Genomic DNA, 19540 nt, shown 5'->3' with positions numbered 1-19540 from the left:
ATACTGCCTAAAATACTTAAAATGTTAATTGTGAATGTCAAAGCATTGTGATAAGATGGTCTCGCAGGTATATCCAATATCTAATTTGCAGGGTCTTAAATAATGTTAAATAATGTAATTATCGTTAGCACGTTCAGCAGCCAATAAGACCCTCATCCTACCTTCGGCAAACAGATGAGACTGAAATTTAACTGTTGCTAATATGGAACACATGATAGCAAAGATTGTTAACTTGTAAAAAAAAAAAAAACGTGTTTCTCAAGACGACCTGTAGGCCAGGAATGGTTAAATATAAGTACCAGTTTATCCTCCAAACCAGTGGCTTTTTGGTTACAGATCCTCACTCCCCAGTACACTGTACACATTAGGGAATGAAAGTCTGCAAATTCACATTTAAAATCTCTCAATCCAACACAATGATTTATCACATTTAACAACTATCTATCACATTTCCCAACAAACATACTGCAACCTGGAGTGTGGTAATAATGTGAGCATCACAGTGCAATAACATTCAATAAATAATAAAACATTGCAAATTAAGAAAAAGATTGCCACTGAGGTGAGAGTTTTACTAATTCCAAGATTTTCCAGTGGAGTAAAACACATTCTCGCAAAACGTTACTTAAGACAAGCTAATATTTCCTAATCGAGTAGGGTGAAAGAGAAACACTTTTTTTGCCGTGAGGTTTTAACAAGGATGTATGAAGCACGCTGACGTCTTTCATAGCATGTTTTGCCCATGATGCTTCAATTGCCTATGCAAAGGGGTTCACGACTGTAGGTCCTATTTTGCATACAAACACTGTGGTTTTGAAGCAAGCAGGTTGAAGTGGATTGTCAAAAGTATAAAGTGTAAATAGGCTACAGACACTGTCGTAAGATGGTTATGCCGATAATAGCCTAATTAAAACATTGTATTACTCGTTTATAGGCTAGTGATAATATAAACCTGAAAGTAAAATCCTAAAATGTTACTCGTCAATTAAATTTACACCGGATTAATAAAACGTCAATACCTTCTACCTACACTAACAACAGCCTAACGTTATGAGTTATTACAATGCTATTAAATTAAAAATGATGTTATAGCATATCGCAAAATGGGCCACAGTTTAGCCCGAAAGGTTCCAGTTGTAATATGAAACTCCAAGTGGATGACATCAGTGAGCGGACGGTTCCCGTTCACTCCCTCGCAGTGACATCACTGAGCTCCTGCCTTTTCGCCAGCGCTGTGTGTCTGCACAAGTCTCACAAAGGAGTACCTGACGCTTGGATGCATTCACCACTAACCGACCACTTCACGGGGATTTACGCAGGTGACTAACGCAGTTTATAAAGTTTTCTTTGTATTACAGTTATTTCGCTCATAATTTAATGTAGCCTGTGTGCCGGGTTCTTCTACGCTCCACACAGTTGTTGGTTACATTGGGCAGTTCGTCAGGAAAACAGGATGTCTAGTTGAACATTTGCTTTGCGCTTGAACACATAGGCTATCGTTCTTGTTGCTAATAGCCTATCTAGCAAATTTCACGGAATAAATCGACTTTTCATTATAGAAAAATAATGGGGTATTTCATTAGCCTATTACAAACTGCTGAAAATTGCGCGATCTAGAACACATTCTATTTATGACTGCACGTGTGTGCTTTTGTAGATTGTTTACTATTAGGCTAGTAAATGTAACGAATTAATAGACAAGAGTGGATTTCTCTGACATTCCAGCTAGTCCGCGCTACGCGATTAGACAGCTTTTGTCTTTGTAGCCAAACGCGCCATCTAAGTTACCGTTATTCATCAGCAACTTGGAAATGAGTAGGGCTAGCTTTCGCTTCAACAACTTTAGCGAACTGACTGGTTTTCGCTAGCTTGATTCAGTCATCTGTTGCTTGGTGTAGAAATTTAGCCCGTGCTTCGTTGTTCTTGTGTTCATTCCATTTTTCCCGCTATATGGGCTACATTTGCCTCTGCTAACCTATGATGCTATGTTTAAATGCATATTTTGTTATCATTACGTTAACCTGTCAATAGCAATGTCAGAATTGTCACTTTAGTGTCAATTATAAATTATTTAAGCGGCTATAAAGTCTGTATTTACCTACACCGTTATCAGTCAGTAAGATTATAGCCTATTAATAATGTATTTATAGAGAAACACCCTAATTAGCCTAATTCCTACCTGACAGACCTCTCGTGTGTGTCGGTCGTTACCATGGCAGAAATAACCCCCAGACCCCCCTTTGTGGCCAGCACATTCCATTTAGAATTTGAATGCAGCTGTGTCACACCAGCTTTACCGAACCTCCGCCTGGAATAGCCAAGTGCAAACACCCGCACTTTTTCGGAAATGCCACTTACAAGCGGTGCACTAATATACTACAGTTGAGGATAAGCTACATTCCCAAATCTTTTCTCATAGTCAAAGGTTTTTGTACTTTTAAAGACGCCACACGTTGGTTGGTTCATTGTTTTTTGGGTTTGGTATGATTTCCACATACATGCAAAGTAGGCTCGTCGATGTTTCGAGTATGGGAAAATCTCCGGATGCTTTGGCGTTGAACGAGATACCTGTGTTGACTATTTGTTCTGTTTTGTGCGTTACGCAAGATCGTGCTTTGAAACCGTGTTTTATCCTCTTCAGTTGACTTGTTCGTTTACAGTGTGCTAATTGTATTCCTCCCCCACGTTCCAGGTGTGCTCTAAACACGTTTCATGTAGGCATGTTTGGAAGAAAAGACTTACTTCTCTCGAGAAGCGAAGGATAAACCAACGAGGATATTGACGACAATGTGGATCACCACACACTGCAAGACTCATAGGCATGGCCTTAATAGTATTAATTTAGCCTAAAACATATTTGCAGCTGTGTAACTGTCAGCAACAAACCTATATCCAATATATATGCAATATGGTAAGAGGCTACTTCCCTGAGCACCATTTACAAAAAAATAAAAAATATCATTGTTACATTGCCTCAGGCATGAACAGTGCAAAACGTGCTGCAGAGAGGTTGTTTTGCCTCCTGCCGAACATGAACACTAGTTTCACTTAATGGTGAAGAATTGGTACAGCACCTTTAATTGAGAAAGCAAAGCTGGGAGGATGTTACACACCTTTTTTATGGTCTTTTCATGGAAATCTCCTTTTTAAATTTAAGGGGAAATTATAAAAATCTGACACTGCAATACAAAACACTGATGTCTAATTGAGGTGAATTTGCGAAAGGCTTTTAAAGGATTTGTGCTAGCTCTACAGAAGATTTCTTCTGGCACGTTTCTATTGGTCCAGCTTCAGCAAAAAAAAAAAAAAGGCTGCAATTTGAGTGACAACTGGATAAGCACATTGTGTAATGAATTAACATGTGATTTGAGATAAGCTGCTCTTGAGGCAACTTGACGGCTTGGAATGTTAAATTTTGCATTTGGTTGGTGTTCAGCTAAATTTGAGTGAAGGGGGGGGTGGGGGAGATTTAATGATTACATGCCGGGGTACAGTTGAGGGTACACTCTGTTTACAGAAAAATTAGACTTTGCTCATCTTAGCAACAGATCAACTGTACTGAGAAATGCTGGGGAAAATGTACTGTAGCTAGTCTCTCTCCAAAGACCTTGGCATTTACCCCCGTTATTTACAATCATCAGAAGTACATGTGCTGGTCCATCCCTTTAGCCGGCCATAAAAGGGTATAATGAAATGTCTGATAGTATCATTTCAGTAGTTCTGTCATTTATTGTTTATGGAATTTATGTCTTTGATATTACTGTTTTGCTGCTATTTGCACCAGTAAGTGGTGAAGCATAACAATGAAATTAATTGAATGCAGAAGCATTTACCGATCAGCCACAGTGAATCCAGTTATTTTGTTTTAGTATAAGTTTGTTATGTATTTTACAAGGATAGAGCTACCATGGTGTTTCGAATTAGCCAAGTGCAGACAGTTCAAGACCAGTCCAGAGCACCAAACCAGTGACAACATGTGACCTGGTTTTGAGGACATGATTGGTCAATATCATAGCATGATTGAAATGCAGACACATATTTTTGATCCCATCTGCCAAGATTCTGTATGCTGAACAAATACTTGTTAGTAATCCCCAATCCAATCAGAGATTTTAATTCGACACTCAGAATCTAATTGAACTGCAGTGCTAGGTTTCCACACTGAGTCGAATAGAGTTCCCACAGACACACTGTGAGTAATTGCAGCAAAGTTGCAGTCAAGGAAACAGGTGATGTGGGTGTCAGAGGAACTGAACAAGGTGAAAAGGTCAATCTTTCATTCGACTCGACTGCATCGTCGACCACAGATGGCTTTGGCACATTGCCTTTTTAGTCTTCCTCCAGCTGTTGATCGCCATTGCCCAGCACCCTGACGCCATGTTTCAGCTCTGGTATTCTTCCGTCATACAAGAATGCACGACTTCATTACTGCATTCCAAAGATTTTTATTTTTACTTTGTCCCAGACCAAAACTATTTTGTCTGGGACTGATATATTTATCATGGGAATAAACAAGGAAAAGGAAAAGGGGGGTCAAAGAATAAAGAGAACGTAATTCTTACCTTGCAAAAATTTTCATTTGAACCACCTGTTTACCTAAAGATAGACTGGGTTTATCTTCAGCCCAACTGTGCTGTGGTAGCCAGAGACATTGTGCCTGCCAATTTACACGTCCAAGCAACTTAAAGCAATTCTGCATTGCTGAATGTTTTCTTATGCTGTTACCCATTACCGCCCTTTCTTCATAATGTGGAGGCATAATTGTAGTTTTATTCACATACATTGTCGAGACCTCCTCTACTGATTAAGCAGAGCGCAGACAATTAGTCATGAACTTTTAGTCCACTTTAAAGGATCCAGTAACTGTATGTTGCACACTTATATTTGAGTTTGAGCTTCCTTAAAATGCGGAGTCTAAAAAGCACTGCCGTTGTTTCACGGCATAAATTAATTAATTAATTAAAAGCAAAACCTTGTGCTAAATGTATTTTTTAATGAGGTGCCAGTTACGGAAAACGCACTGCATAAAAGCCAACTATTAGTGGCATTTAGTAAAACACATTCAAAAACAAGGCAAAGCAAGACTTTTGAAGCTGAGTTTAATGACAATCTCAGACACGAATGATGCGCTTTGCCGTCACTTCCTCAGGGTCGCCCTTTATGTGCTGCTGGTGTTTCCTTCGTAGAAGAGAAAATAATACATCCCCCGGCCTCCATTGGCCTCCAGAAGCACAGGGTTATGCCTCTTCAAGATTCTTTCATCTTTTACTTTTTAAGCCATAAGGACCGATTCTCCTCTGAATTAATTTAATGAATAGTTTTTCAGCGCCGATCTTTGCAACAGTTTGAAGTTCATTTAATTTGCCTTCTCTTTTGGTAGCTGTGGGATAATATCCGATAGCACAGCACCTCTCTAACAGATCAATGGACATGGAATGACAGATGGGGTTTTTGTTCTTGCAGTATACAGGTACTGGCAGGAATTTAAACTTCACTCCAGGGCACCTAGGGCTCTTCTCTATTCAACTAATTTGTTTGTAGATACAAACAATTGTATCTATTTTCTGTTCGAAAATGAGCTTCACAGAAAATGTAGTTGATCTTTCCAAGCAGCACACCAACTCCCTAGTTGGTCCTTTTAAGTGAGATTAGCTAATCACTGCTTTGGGTAAATGTAATAGGGTCACTGGAAGAGCAGTTGCAGGAACTTTTAAGACTTTCCAGGTAGAAGTAGTCATTTCACTTTGAGTAAAACAGAATTGCTAATTCATCTCGAAAACTGCCATTCTGTCATATTTTTGTTGCAAGCCTTAGCAGTATCCAGTTTGAATCTGCAGTTTGTGCAGCACATATGCCTTACAACATGGAAGTGTTGACAGCACTTCTTAACTGAGCCATACATCGGCAACAATAACCCTGGTCACATGGTCCCGCGGGCTTTGAGATGATGTCATCATCTGTGCGTGCCCCCGTTTCCAAGGGGAGGACGCAGCAAGCGGGCACAAAAGCTGATACCCAGTAATTTAGCCCAATGCTGCTGACAGTCCTCTCTGAGTGGCTAGATCCGCTAATGGCTGCTGCTCTCCAATTAGTCCCCAGGGCTCTGCTTGCTCTCCCATTGGTCTGCCCAGTGGTGATCCTTGGGACTTCAGAGGGAAGATTTGCCTTGGCCTTTACGACTCGGATATTTCTCCTGGAATAAAGTGAGGCTCTCAGCGGGAGACATGCAGGCGTCTGGGAGGCATTTCCTACATTCCGCTGCTCCACGACCCCTGTGAATGCGTACGCAATTCTGATGCTCGAGGCAAGGGATAACGATGTTCGGCAGACAGAGGGGTTTAAATTTCAGACATGTCCTAATACCACTGTCTGCGTGTGTGTGTGTGTGTGTGTGTGTGCACCGTGCTGTAAAATCCAGCTATGCCATATTGAAAATTGAGCTGGTCAAGCTGGTCATGTGCTGGTCCAGCTGGGTATGAGCTGGTCAACCAGCATGGCCACGCTGGTTATTAAACCGGTCTCGCTGGGTATCAGCTGGTCAACCAGCTAGTGCTTGTTTCAAAACCTAGCTTGAGCTACCTCTTTTCTGCAGGGTGTGCATGTATTCATGGTGTGCGCGCGTTTGTGTGCGCTGTGTGTACGGTGTGTGTGCTGTATCCTTCTTCGGTCCGATGTAGGCCATGCAAATGTGAGACAGGCACTTGCTCCCAGGTCACACGGGAGAGCAGTAACAACCTCAGACGGGAAGTGTGACAGCTGAACATGTGGGAGTTTATCATAGGTGCCACCCTCCTCCGCGAGATGAGTCAGGGCAGAGTTCCAGCCAGGGCGCGGGACAGCGATGGGATTTGGGGCTCATTGGATAACCTTGCTCACAACAGGGCCAGGTTCAGGGCACACAAGCAGAGACACAGCAGCAGTAGGGCACGCCCCGTCTGTCACTCCCACGTTCTCATTTCCTGTTTCCTGTTTCCCGTAAGCATTGTGTGACATCTCAGGGGAACAGCAGGGATTATGACACAACGGGCTCTAAAGCTTAAAGCAGCTTTATAACGGCCGCTTACATTAGAAAATAAAATGCAGGGAAAGCAATTTTCAAAGCAATCTTATGCGAGCCATTGACTTGATACATTTATCAGGAGACTCCCTGAGTTTCAATATTAAACATTGAATGAGTGATGCATTTGGCTTTCTGTTTTACATAATGACTGCACATTATGCAAAATGTTTCATTCATTTCAGAGTTTGATATTGAATTCCCAGTGGAAATGTGGAACTTTATGTATTTTCAGACAATTATTTAAAAAAATGTCTCTATGAATCTTGAAATATATTTGATGCTGTAATTATAACTAGCCTACATTTTTAAGACCATCTGTATGGTAAACTACTGACCTTCCGTTTGCCTCAGGCGCTCTTGACGAAACTCTCTTGGCTATTTTGAGGAAGCATATCGTCTGAGGTGCCATATACAGTAGGTGTGCACATTTTACTTACAGTATGTATCATGAATAACAAACAGTTCAGTATTTAGTCTTTAGAATAGAAGTAGAGTAGAATTGAAGCTATAAAGCTTTATAGCTGGCAGTTCCACCTCGGGAAGGCATTTCCTGATGCTCAGGAACTTCCTGTCCCAAGAACAACCCTCCCAAATCTCCATATAAACAGGGGCTAACACCACTTCCGGAGGACAGGCCGTTTGTTCCCTAGGTTCCACACCCCCCCACGTCTCTCTCTCACTCTCTCCCCCGTTCTCTGTTTCTCTCTCACTCTCATTATAAACACTGTATGGCTGCTTTTTTTGTTTCAGTTTATGGAAAGAGCAGGAAGCACGTGGAAGCATTTAGCAGGGATTTTCTAGCGCAGACTGGCAGATGGCAGATGTTAAATATGAGTGCCCTCGGGGTCATATACATTCTTAGCATGCTGTGCAGATAAACAGTTTGATTCTGGGATGCACAGCTGATGCACTGCTGTGCAAAGCACTTGAATTGCCACTGAAAATTAAGAGGTCAATTTAGGCTAAACAAGTAATAGCCTATATGTAGACAAATATGATGATGATGATGATTATTATTATTTATTATCGTATGCTCCAAAGTTGATGACAGCGTTGAGGTGCATGTCTTATTGCCATCATATCAGTCGTGAATATGAAGTGTTTTTAGTTACTGAAATGATAACGCAGACTGGTCTATTTGGCTGTTTGCTCCAGTAGCTTCCGAAGACCGGGCTCAAATTGCATTCACTGTCAGGGAGCTCTTATCAGTGGCACCAGCCAGAGAGAAACAGAGAAGCAGGGAGTTGGGTGGGGGTCAGGAATGTGGATTTGAGACTTGTAGGGAGGACATTTCACCTGGTTCAGGTGTTGAGGTATTTGAAACGATAGTTGTCTTGTAGTGAAGAGTGTAGAGAGTGCCTAGGTATCCCATAATGGGTTGGGAGAATATCACCGTCAGGGTTAAGCGCACTGAGTTTGTGCTTTCCTTCAACGATGATGGGAGACAGCTATTTTATCATTACAAGACAGTGCTGCTCACCAGGAAAAGGAGAAAACATGCTGATATTCAGCTTAGGTGACACCTTGGGTGTATAATGACGCTTGAATATGTCTTCATGACGTGTGTGCGCGTGTGTCACTGTTTGCATGTCTGCGGACAATGACAGAAGATTGCGACAGACTGTGACAGACAATTAAGTGTGCTTCCGCCCTTGGTTTTGAGAAAGAGCCGAGGCTCTCTCTGCTCGTCCTGTTGAATTTCCCATAAATTTGTAACGTCACACTGGGATTAAATTCAAATTGCAGAACCGTTCCCCTCTCGCCCTCGCACTCAGTTGATTATACCGATAGCTGAAATGAACTTGGTGTTTCATTACCGTAGAGAGATCTGGTGACAAGTTCATGGGAAATGCTTTTCGGAAATCATCTGTTGCCACTGTTTTCCTGCTGCACCATTTCCCCGTAAAACTACTGGCTTTTAACAGAAAACATGAGTTTGGTTTGTAACTCCAGCTTACGTGACAAGAAGCAAACACTGGCCATACATTGTATACATTTACACTGAAAAATGTGTAGTGTTAATTTATCTCCAGAGTATTCACATAATTAAATGGGTCTAAATGTCCTTTACTGTGTCATCAAAAATATATACTCAGTTCCAGATAATCACGCTTTATTTGTTTTCAGAATTGAGGTTGTACTTCATCCCTGCTTTGACAACTGATCACTTTAAAAAGTGAGTTGAAGGTGAAGGGTTTGTAATAAAAACTTTCCATCGAAGAGAATAGATGACAGTAAGCGTAGGAGGAAAGAAGAGAGAGGACAAAAGAAGAGAGACAACCTTTTGCCAGGTTTTCCGGCCTGCGCTCTTGTCAGGCCTGTGTGCTGTAGCGTGGCGTGGCCATCTGCCCACAGCTGGGGTTGGGTTACTGCTCACAGTCACTGTGCTCCTCTGCTGTCCCGAATGCTGGCTATGCCTGTTCGTGCCTCTTAAATTAAACACAGGCTTCGGCATTGCCACACACGTGCACTTAATCTTCCAGAAACTATACAGTATACACACACATAGATAGATAATCACATTTTATATAGCGCTTTTCGAGCCACTCAAAGCATTTTACAGTAATGAGTAGGAAACTCGCCTCAACCACCAACAATGTGTAGCACCCACCTGGGTGGGTGTGTGTACTGTATACTGTATACAGTACACACACAAAACACAAATACACTCACTGAGCACTTTATTAGGACACCTACTTATTCATGCGATTATTTACTCAGCCAATCGTGTGGCAGCAGTGCAATGCATAAAATCGTGCAGATACAGGTCAGGAGCTTCAGTTAATGTTCACATCAGCCATCAGAATGGGGAAAAAATGTGATCTCAGTTATTTCAACCGTGGCTTGATTGTTGCTGGCAGATGGGCTGGATTGAGTATTTCTGTAACTGCTGATATCCTGGGATTTTCATGCACAACAGTCTCGAGTTTGCAGGGAATGGTTTGAAAAACAAAAAACATCCAGTGAGCAGGAGTTCTGTGGGCAGAAACATGTTATTAAGGAAGGAGGTCAGAGGAGAGTGGCCAGACTGGTCGAAGCTGACAGGAAGGTGACAGTAACCCAAATAACCACTCATTATAACAGTGGTATGCTACAGGAGTAGAATAATTAATACGCCTAAAAATAGGTCTAATAAAAACCGAATAAAGTGCACACTGAGTGTATATGCACATACGCACACAAAACACTAACACACAGACTCAGATACACATTCATAAACACAAACACACAGGCATACGCACATAGCTGTACACACATGTATGTGCACACACACAACACACACACATAGGCACACAAACACACATGTACACTCACATACACACTGTATCCACGTATAAACTCTTAACACTCTTCCCATAGCCTCTCATGGTTTCAGACACTGTGCATGCACAGAGACAGACACATTCTTACATACTGAGGCAGAGAAGAGTGGGTTAGCTCCTATCCATCTTGGTTTGCGGAATAAAAGTTCCTTCCAAACCTCTTCAGCATTTTTTCTGCTCTACTTGTGGTTATGGCAACAAAATAAATAAATGAAAAAAATGAGGAGCTTTCCTGTCTGGAGTAGGAGTGGGAGGAAGCTTTAAGACAAAGAAAAACTCCCATTTTATTCCTCTCAAACTTTTAGGGACAAACACAACAAGCCCAACGTCTCTATTTAAGAAAAATCGCGAAGGCTCTGTTGTGAGAGAAGGTATTCACACTGGTGAGGAAAGCCTTCCTATTTTATCTCGGAGCCTCTATGCCAGTAACACAAGGCTGTAGTCGTGGAAACTACCGCTTTGACGCCTCAGAACAGCAGGACTGGGGCGATCATAACAGCTGTCAGCAGTAGCACAACTCCTGTTAATTATTGTGTTGTGTTGCTGTTGAGAATGGATTTAGACTGTGTAAAAACAGCATTATTAATTTGCTGAAAGCTTTGTTTGAGTCTGCATTAATCCCCCAACAGCACGCCCTGAATGCAGAATCACTTTCAGATCCGTGTTCAGAGTGACATATGGTCGTGAGGTATTATGCCTTAATTTCCTTAATGCTATGGCTAATTTGCTGGGGGGTTGGGCAGGCATGCGTGCGGCCCCTGTAAAGCTCACACAGAACCGATGTGTTTGGCTAAGGGGTAGGCAGGTTGGCGAAATGGTGCTTTAGTCAGAATTAGCTTGGGGATAATTCCCCCGCTAGCACCTCGTGACTGATGCTGTCCAATTTGCAATTTATTTGTTTGGCAGGGGAGTCTCTTTGGGACTGAGAAATGTGCATTTAACATGCTAAGCAAATTTATACTCAGTAAGCACTTTATTAGGTATTTATTAGACTCATTCAGTCTTCTGCTGCTGTAGCCTGTCCACTTTTTGACATGTTGTGTGTTCAGAGATGCTTTTCTGCATACCACTGTTGTAATGTGTGGTTATTTGCATTACTGCCACCTTTGCCAGCTTTGACCAGTTTGCAGTTTGGCCCTTCTGCTCTGACCTCTCTCATTAACAAGTTGTTTCTGCCCGCTGAACTCTTGCTCACGGGATGTTTTTTTGTTTTTCGCACCATTCTCTGCAATCATTCCACAGTGAAAGTCACTTTGATCACATTTTTCCCCCATTCTGATGGTTGATGCGAACACTCTCTGAAGGTCCTGACCCGTATCTGCATGATTTTCTGCATTGCACTGATGCCACACTATCGGCTGATTGGTGCACAGGTGTTCCTAATAAAGTGCCCAGTGAGAGTACAATCAAACCAGTGCCATTGTGCAGGGCGATGCCTCAAGCCCTGCAGAACAGAGGTATAGATATTATTTTTTTCACAGACTTTGTGCAGTGTAGTCTAAAAAGGTGGGGTGTCAGATCTTTGTAGAAAATAAACATGAATCAGCTTACCTGATTGATTGGGGAAGGTCGTTCCACCATTGGGGAAACTGCCGGCGAAGAGGCTGGGTTGGGAGAGACTTGTTTTCCTTCACACACCGAGTGACTTATGAACTCGAAGCCCCACTACATAGGCTATTTGCTATTTTAATGTTGTGCTGCCGCTCTGTAGACAGACTGACAGCTCCAGGCTCTTAGATTAAAAGGCAAATAAAATTGAGAAAATATACATATAATAAAATGATTACGTGCGTAGATTACCATGGCTTGTTTTGGCATTTCTTTCTGAGGAATGAAACCAAACCACAGCTGTTCACCTTCCTTGGTGTTCTTGACATTTATATTATTCTCATAAATAATTCTGATGTTCTATTACTTCATTCACAGTCTGCCCAATTCCCTAAACTTTTACTGATCTAATTAACCTGTCAGTGCTGAATAGGGACAAGGAGGTCAACTCTTAATGTTAACGAGTCACGTTTAATTAGCACCTCAGGTGGACTGCGGGACCTTTTTCTGTCTTACATCTTCAACATCAAGACCCTAGAGATATCTCATCCTTCCACTCGCACTTTACTCAAGCATTGTCAGTCCAGTGGTAGCTGTCCGTTTACCCTGTGTGGTTATTAAAGTTGCAGAGACCAGCGAGAAGACCGGCTTCTCTCTCTGAACGAACAAGCTTGTTCATAAAAATGGGCCTGCAGGTGAAATTAACTGTTTCTTTCCTGAGGTAAAACAACAGGAATGCTTTGGGTGTATGGCTCGACAGCCATCGGTTTTAGAGAAGAATAAGACTCCCTCAAGAAGTCTTAAAAGCTGTGACCGGGTGCATCGGCTTATAATTTACTGGCTCTACTCACAGCTTCAGTTTATTAATCTCTCCGTGCCTTTTTCTCAAGACCCTCCTCTTGAACTGTAGCAGGAGTCGTGCTTTTTCGCTGAGAAGGGGGAAGATGGTTCAGCTCCGAGCACATTGATCGGGTGCTTGTATCAAAGCGGACGCCCCGCTTCACTTCAGTCACTGCAGTATCGATTCACGGTAGTGTCCCCCTGTGTCTCGTCCTTGGCAACCAGACTCCTCGTTCCTTTACTGACCCAGAAATCAATGGAGGTCCACCATCTTTTAGAATATTCAAACCAGTGTGTGAAATGTTTCTTGAAGGAGCTAGTAGGATCCCAAAAAATTATTGAGCAAGAAACAACATGCTTTGCGGGTGTATTTTTTCAGAATGCCTCACATATGGAAGATCGACCTGTGTGGTTCCGCATCTCCCCGTCTATAATTAATGTGGTTTCCAACTGGCGTTTCAAATATCCATTTTCCATAATTCATGTTTTCTCGATTCTTTTTGCATCCTTTCCTTGCTTCCTGTCCTTGCGTCCTTCAATGGAGGGAGCTAGGAATGAGGAAAAGTGGTAAGAAAAATATGTGATTGGCTGGCGCCCTGGGGCTCCCAGGACTGGATGAGAGCCACCAGAAAAGTCCTCAGCCCTTAACAATGAACAGCAATGTCCTCACATGGATTTTAACACTGTCAAAGCTCTTGTGTCATTAGCTCCATTTGGGGAAATCCACATTGATGAGTCTCTGTTCTGAACCTCATCTGAAATGTGTCTTCTAGTAACTTGGACGACACCTAACGTCCACCGGGTCCCATGAGGAATACTAAAGCCTTTTTTCCCCCGGATGAGTAATGCTATGAAAACTGGGTAATACCCTAGAATAAATGTGACAGCTCATCAATGAAGTAATTATAGGGCGTTGAAACAGCATCAGCTCTGTAGCCTGTCTTCTTCATAAAGCGAGTGACCACTGATGGGTGTTATTAGTTCAGAGATAGTCAGGATGCCACTCATTTCACCTTATTTGGATTGGCTGCGCTAATGTTGTAAATACACTATGGTGGCTCATCTGAAATTTTACTGCATGGCATGTTAGCAATATGGCTGTACTTTTTCTGTTGAAAATATCTTATTATGGCGAAATATTTGTCTTCGGGCATGTGTTGCTTACCCTGGAATGTGTTGGAAGGGAAATTGTTGGTAACATAAACAGGTGAAATATTTATCATAAATAGTTTGGAAATAATTTAATGATGGATACTTTGGTTGGGATTTTGCAATAGCCTTTACTGGTGCAAATGGAGTTTCGGTCCAGCACCGTAAAATGCATTTTTTTGCTGGGACTTCATCGGGCAATATATTTGGGTATGTAGTTGGAACACACTACATACCCAAATATACTACTTGATGTGTGTGGCAAGATGGCAAGCAGAATCCCAATGGCCGGTGCAGAATCCAGGAACCAATCAGACATGCAAAATGCACTTGAGCACCAATGACATTCACATTGTACGGCTTTTCAACACTGGAAAGTAAATACGCAGAATGTGGCTGTGCTGCCGTTAAGTCATTCATTTGACTTTGCATTTGTTATGTGACAGTGAAAAAGCATAGTGATAATTGGATGGAGGAGCTCAGGGAGAACTAATGGAGGTAAGTCCAGTGTTATTCAGCAATAACAGTTAAACAGACTGAATGGTCTGGCTTTGGGTATTATATAATTGAGGAAAATTACTTCTTACTTAACATTTTTATTTCTCTACCTTTCAAAATGATAAGAGTGAATGTTCATTTTGTGCTTCTGTGAGAAGACCTGTTGGGACTGTGTGGGAAGATGTAGTTTGTCAGTCTGGAATTGTGCTGCTGTGTAATACTGATTAACAGGGAGTCTTGAGGGAGCTACCTCTCATTTGAAAAGAAACTGCTTGGAAGTATGTGTGTGTGATAGAGAGTGTGTGTATTTGTGTGTGTGTGTGTGTGTGTGTGTGGTGCTTCTTTTCCTCAATTTCATCTGCTTTTTCTGTTATCCTGGTAAAAAACTGCCTTTATGACCACAAAAGAAATCAAATGAAATTGCTTCAGTTTACCGAGACAGGTATCAGATGCAGACATCATGATCCAATATGTAGGCCGAAACGTAATTGTGTGTACTAGATTATGTGATGTTGATGTAATTCCCAACAAAACAGAATTGTCCCCCTGGCAACCCTTCTATGCCTAAATAACCCCTGCCGCCACTAACACCTCCAAAAGGGACATACACTGATTAGAGTGGTACAGCTAAAGATGGAAGACCCCTTTTGTGAACTGACATTTTTATGAATTATGAATGAAATGTAAAAAAGCCTGAAAGGACGAGGGCTCAGGTTGGTGTGCTGTGAAGCGTGGGGTTGCAATAGTGTAGCCTGTTGCTGGTTCTTGGTGGGTGGTAGCAGTAATGAGCTCAGAAGCTTGACTTGCACACACAAGCCCTTTGGAAACCTGTTAACAGAACTGCATAAAGCAAAATGAAAGACAGTGACTTGAGACCCAAGGATGGAAACCCACTCCTCTGACTCATGCATGGATGGTTTCCTCACACCACTCTGTTTTATTGGTCATAGAAAACTGCGGTGATAGATCCCATAGAGGATGCATCCCAATACTAAAAAAATGTGGTTCCTCCAGTGGTTCTTCCTGGCTTAAAATAGGTATTTGGTGATGACCTAGTATGTGTGTGTGTGTGTATGGGGGGGGGGGGGGGGGGGGGGCAATACAGGAAAGGAGGATACATTATTTTGAGTATTAGAACACACCCTGAGCCTCATCATTCTGTTTGCTTGCTTCTGTCCATGTGATTGTTTATGTCTGTGGGTCACTGCAAAAAAAGTGTTGTAATGAGGCTTAAAAATGGAGCATGGCCAATGTTCGGGCAGGCCAGGAGAGTCAAGCTGCTCCGACTGAATCAGCCATGGCTCAGCCTATCGCCTAATCAGTCCACTGACATATCAGGGCAGTCTATTTCAACCAGACATCATTAAATCTGGACCGCAAATCCAAATCTGGCCCTTGTTTTATTTACACCCAGGTAATTAGCTGAACAATTAAGTTCTGGTGAGTGGCCAGGCTGTCTTCACACCTGACTTCCAGGGAAATGGAGGGTGGAAAACCAGCAGTCCTCGGACCTCGAGGACCGTGATTTGATGATCCCTGATTTAAGCGGTCTCCCCTTACTCATTCGCGCTTCCTCTTGCATGAAAGCTGCCGCACGCCGCCAGTCTAAACCTTCCTTCTGCTCACTGAACACTGCTGGTCTAAAACCCCTCCACCACCCCAGCTCCTCCCTGGCAGTTATAGACTATCCTGTGAGGAGTTCTCCCCTGCATGTTCTCCACGTGTCTCTGCGTGGATTTCCTCGGGGTACTCCAGTGTTCTCCCTCATCCAAACATACGCTGTCAAGCTGCCAATCTGTACAAAAAAATGCTGTTACTGCGGATCTGTTCGGATCTGTTGGCACGGATGGCTGGGAGGTCTTCCAGGACAGAGCCATGCTGCCAATCATAACTGTATTGCCTAATATTGTTAAGCCCCACACGCATCAGCTTTCTCTTCCTGGTTTTAGTATCTAAAATGCCCACAACACAATTTGCAAAGAACCCTGCACCCAGCGTGCCCCAGAGCCCAATTGTCAGCTCTCTGTGTTAACATTTAGCAACATCATCTGAAAATTTATTTTTACTTAAATCAGAATGGAACACAAATCAAAAGCTCCAAGATGATATAAAAGCTAAAAAATATGCCTGTAGGTATTCTAACTTTGACAACAGTGGTCCTGACTGACTCATAATTGTTTCTCTCAAGTGGGAAATACTAGCTTGTTACTGTTTGCTTTAAGTTAAATTTTCTTGCCCCATTGGCAAATCTTGAAAAATGGTCAAACTGTCTCACCTCATTGCCAATATTCTTATCTTATTTAGCAAAAAAGTATAGATTTTAAGTCTTGATAAAAGCTTTTGCATATTTACTTTTTTTGTTGTTGTTGTTGCTTTTTACAGTGGAGACATTGGGAACTGTTCAGATGATTTCCCGTTTATCTCCATTTGGCAAAATGACTCGCTGTGCTAGAATTGTAAGCGAATTGCTGTGCAATCTCTGATTTGTAGTTATTTTACTAAATCCTGGAATAAATCATCCTACATGGACCTACAATAATACATCATGACCGATTTGTAAAACTATTATTTTGGTCGGAATTATTCCATTCATACAGTATAATTGAAAAGCAATATATTGACAAAATTGACAATACTTCCCTGCAACATTTACCTTTGAAATGCAACTCTTATATAAAGTACATCTCTTAAGTACATCCAGCTACAAGTATGAACAGACATCCTATTTTTCCTGGAACAGCCACATATTTCAGCCACTTTTCATGTGTCCTGAGTCTCGACATATGGTGAAAAAATCTTATTTTGTATTATTGTAGGTTCTCAATGCATTATGTACCATCCCTCGTCCTCCAGGGAAACTGGTCAGCCTAGCTACAATGTACAAGTTATTGAACCACAAGTCCTTTCAAAAAGGCAGATTCTCAAATGGAGCACTGCTGTTGTAAACCTTGAGCAAAGCACTTAATCTGCTTCACATAAACAATTGCTTCAGTAAATATCCAGCTGTATAAATCCATTGCATGAAAAATATGCTGTGTAAGTTATTCAGGAAGTTTGTTATATAAAATATTGTATATGAATTGCTGCCCGTCTCTTTCGGAGGGAAGTCCACCGATTCTTGTTTTAGCAGTTCATAATTTTGTGTGTGGCAGTCTGGCAGAGTTAAAGGAGCCCTCTGGGGTGGCGTCAGGGTCTGCTAGTCTCATCACTTCTCAGTTTATCCTCACGCAACAGCGATGACACACACAAAGCTGCATTCCTGCCACTGTTTAGGGTGCCAAACATCTACCCACCCTATCCCTATCATGCAAATCAGGGAATCATGGATGCATTCTTTACATACTGTTATGTTTGTGTTGAGTTAGAATTGCAAAGTTTACCATGTAGTGTGGGCTCGCATTGTAGCGAGCAGTGTCCAGTGTGCAATCCAGTAAGTAGAGACAGGCTGGAGTTAAATAAGAAACTACATTCCATTTCATCTAAAACTGTAAGAAGCTTTTCTATTTAGAAGGTATTAAGAGGATGTAGATGGTTGAAGGCAACCATCTGTGCTGTGAAATATCACAAGGAGAAGAGGGGGAGTAATTGTTACAGGGAGACAGAAATGCAGTGCTTATTGATGACTCATACTGTACAGTAGAACGGGGCAATGTCAAGCGCTGGAGTATGGCTTTCCGCAGCAAGAAGATAGAGACGTTCCGCTATGATACAAGGTCCTTGCAATAAGCTTGCCCTCTGAAAAGTAAAGTTATAAACATCATATAAAATTTCAGCCTTTTGATGGAACCCTGGCTGTGGGATTTACGTTTAAGGGTTTAATATATCAAGAGTCTTGCAGTGGGGGAAGGACATTTCAGACACTAATAGGTTCATTTCAAAGACAAACCCTGTTTTATAGTGTCTTGTGTCCTTATAGGAAGGCTGTTCTTGGCTTATGAATAAAGGAATATGTGGTAGGAGGAGCGATTCGGCATCAAGCTGAAATGTACTCTCTTTGGCGCAGTGCCTTCGAAGCAGTCTGTGTTTCTGTAATGATATGTTTTTGACATTTTGAGAATAATTACCTTCAGGATATTCATGGTTGAGGAATGTAACATGAACGGCTTCACCCCCACACCCTGTGACAGAGGTCATGGGGGTATTGAGGTGTTTGTTATTTTAACATGAACTGTGTGTGGTGGTGTGGGGGGGGGGCAACTGCCAGAGTCTCATTCGTTCTCACCTCAGGCCAAGGCTGAGTTTTGTCAGGACATGCTGTAGTTTCCCAACAGAAAGTCAAGGAGTGTTTTTTTTTTTTTCACTAACCACTAAACATGGAGCTGCTTGGTATTTTCTGTTGCCTCTGCACAGCGCAACTGCATGCTTTGACTACGTAGCAGCGTATTGAAGTCCAGCAGGATCCAGCAGCAAATCCTGCTGTTGGGCGTATTCATATGGATTCATTCACGTTCAGCCCTTGACCATGCTGCATCGCCACTATATATGTGTGCACGTCTGTGTGTCTAGGCTTATATATACAGCTCATATTTGTACAACACTCTCTAAGCACACTTTTAACACTTCTCAGCTTTCACCACGATGCTAACAGCATGTGTTTGTGCAGAGGAATAAGCCTTCTGCCTACAGTTGTAATCTGTGTAAGTGTTTTTGCTTGAAATAGCTTGGCAAGAAAGACTGCAAAGCGCATTGTTGGGTTTAGGGAAATGTGACGAGCATCTTTGCTAAGGTTGTTTGGCCATTGCTAATCAGGATTCCTTGGCCTGCTTTTGTTTCTCCAGATGCAATGGAAGATCGCCAATGAGCGATTGTCTTCAGTGGTGGAATGGACCAGGAAGCGTAGCCTGACAAGCAACAACATGGCCGCCCACCGTATCCGAGCAACGAACAACAACATTGCACTCCCTCGCTGCAAATCTGAGGGGACTCTCATTGATCTCAGCGAGGGGGTGTCTGAGGCCAGCCTCACGGATGTCAAAGGTCAGCATCTCACACTATTTACAAAGCATAAGGGTATAGTATTAAAGTAACAAATTAGCTGATTAGCTTATTATTTCATTGACATGGAATAATAAGAATGACCTAAAACATCTATTGATTCTCTTCTTGTTATTTATTCTCTCCA

At 42.1% G+C, this 19540-nt stretch overlaps 1 protein-coding gene across 1 annotated transcript in view; it reads left to right on the top strand.

Annotated features, from left to right (window-relative positions):
- The first annotated feature begins 1201 nt into the window (after positions 1-1201).
- sh3bp4a (SH3-domain binding protein 4a) overlaps positions 1202-19540 on the top strand; it is a 40017-nt gene continuing 21678 nt past the window's right edge. Inside the window, exons 1-2 of the mRNA XM_061236964.1 lie at positions 1202-1319; positions 19197-19395. Of these exons, the coding sequence (XP_061092948.1) occupies positions 19197-19395 (199 nt within the window). The 5' untranslated portion in view covers positions 1202-1319. The remainder of the gene's footprint in view (positions 1320-19196; positions 19396-19540) is intronic.

Source organism: Conger conger, chromosome 3 (assembly GCF_963514075.1).
Source record: "Conger conger chromosome 3, fConCon1.1, whole genome shotgun sequence".
NCBI lineage: Eukaryota > Metazoa > Chordata > Actinopteri > Anguilliformes > Congridae > Conger > Conger conger.
This window is presented reverse-complemented; position numbering and strand designations above follow the sequence as displayed.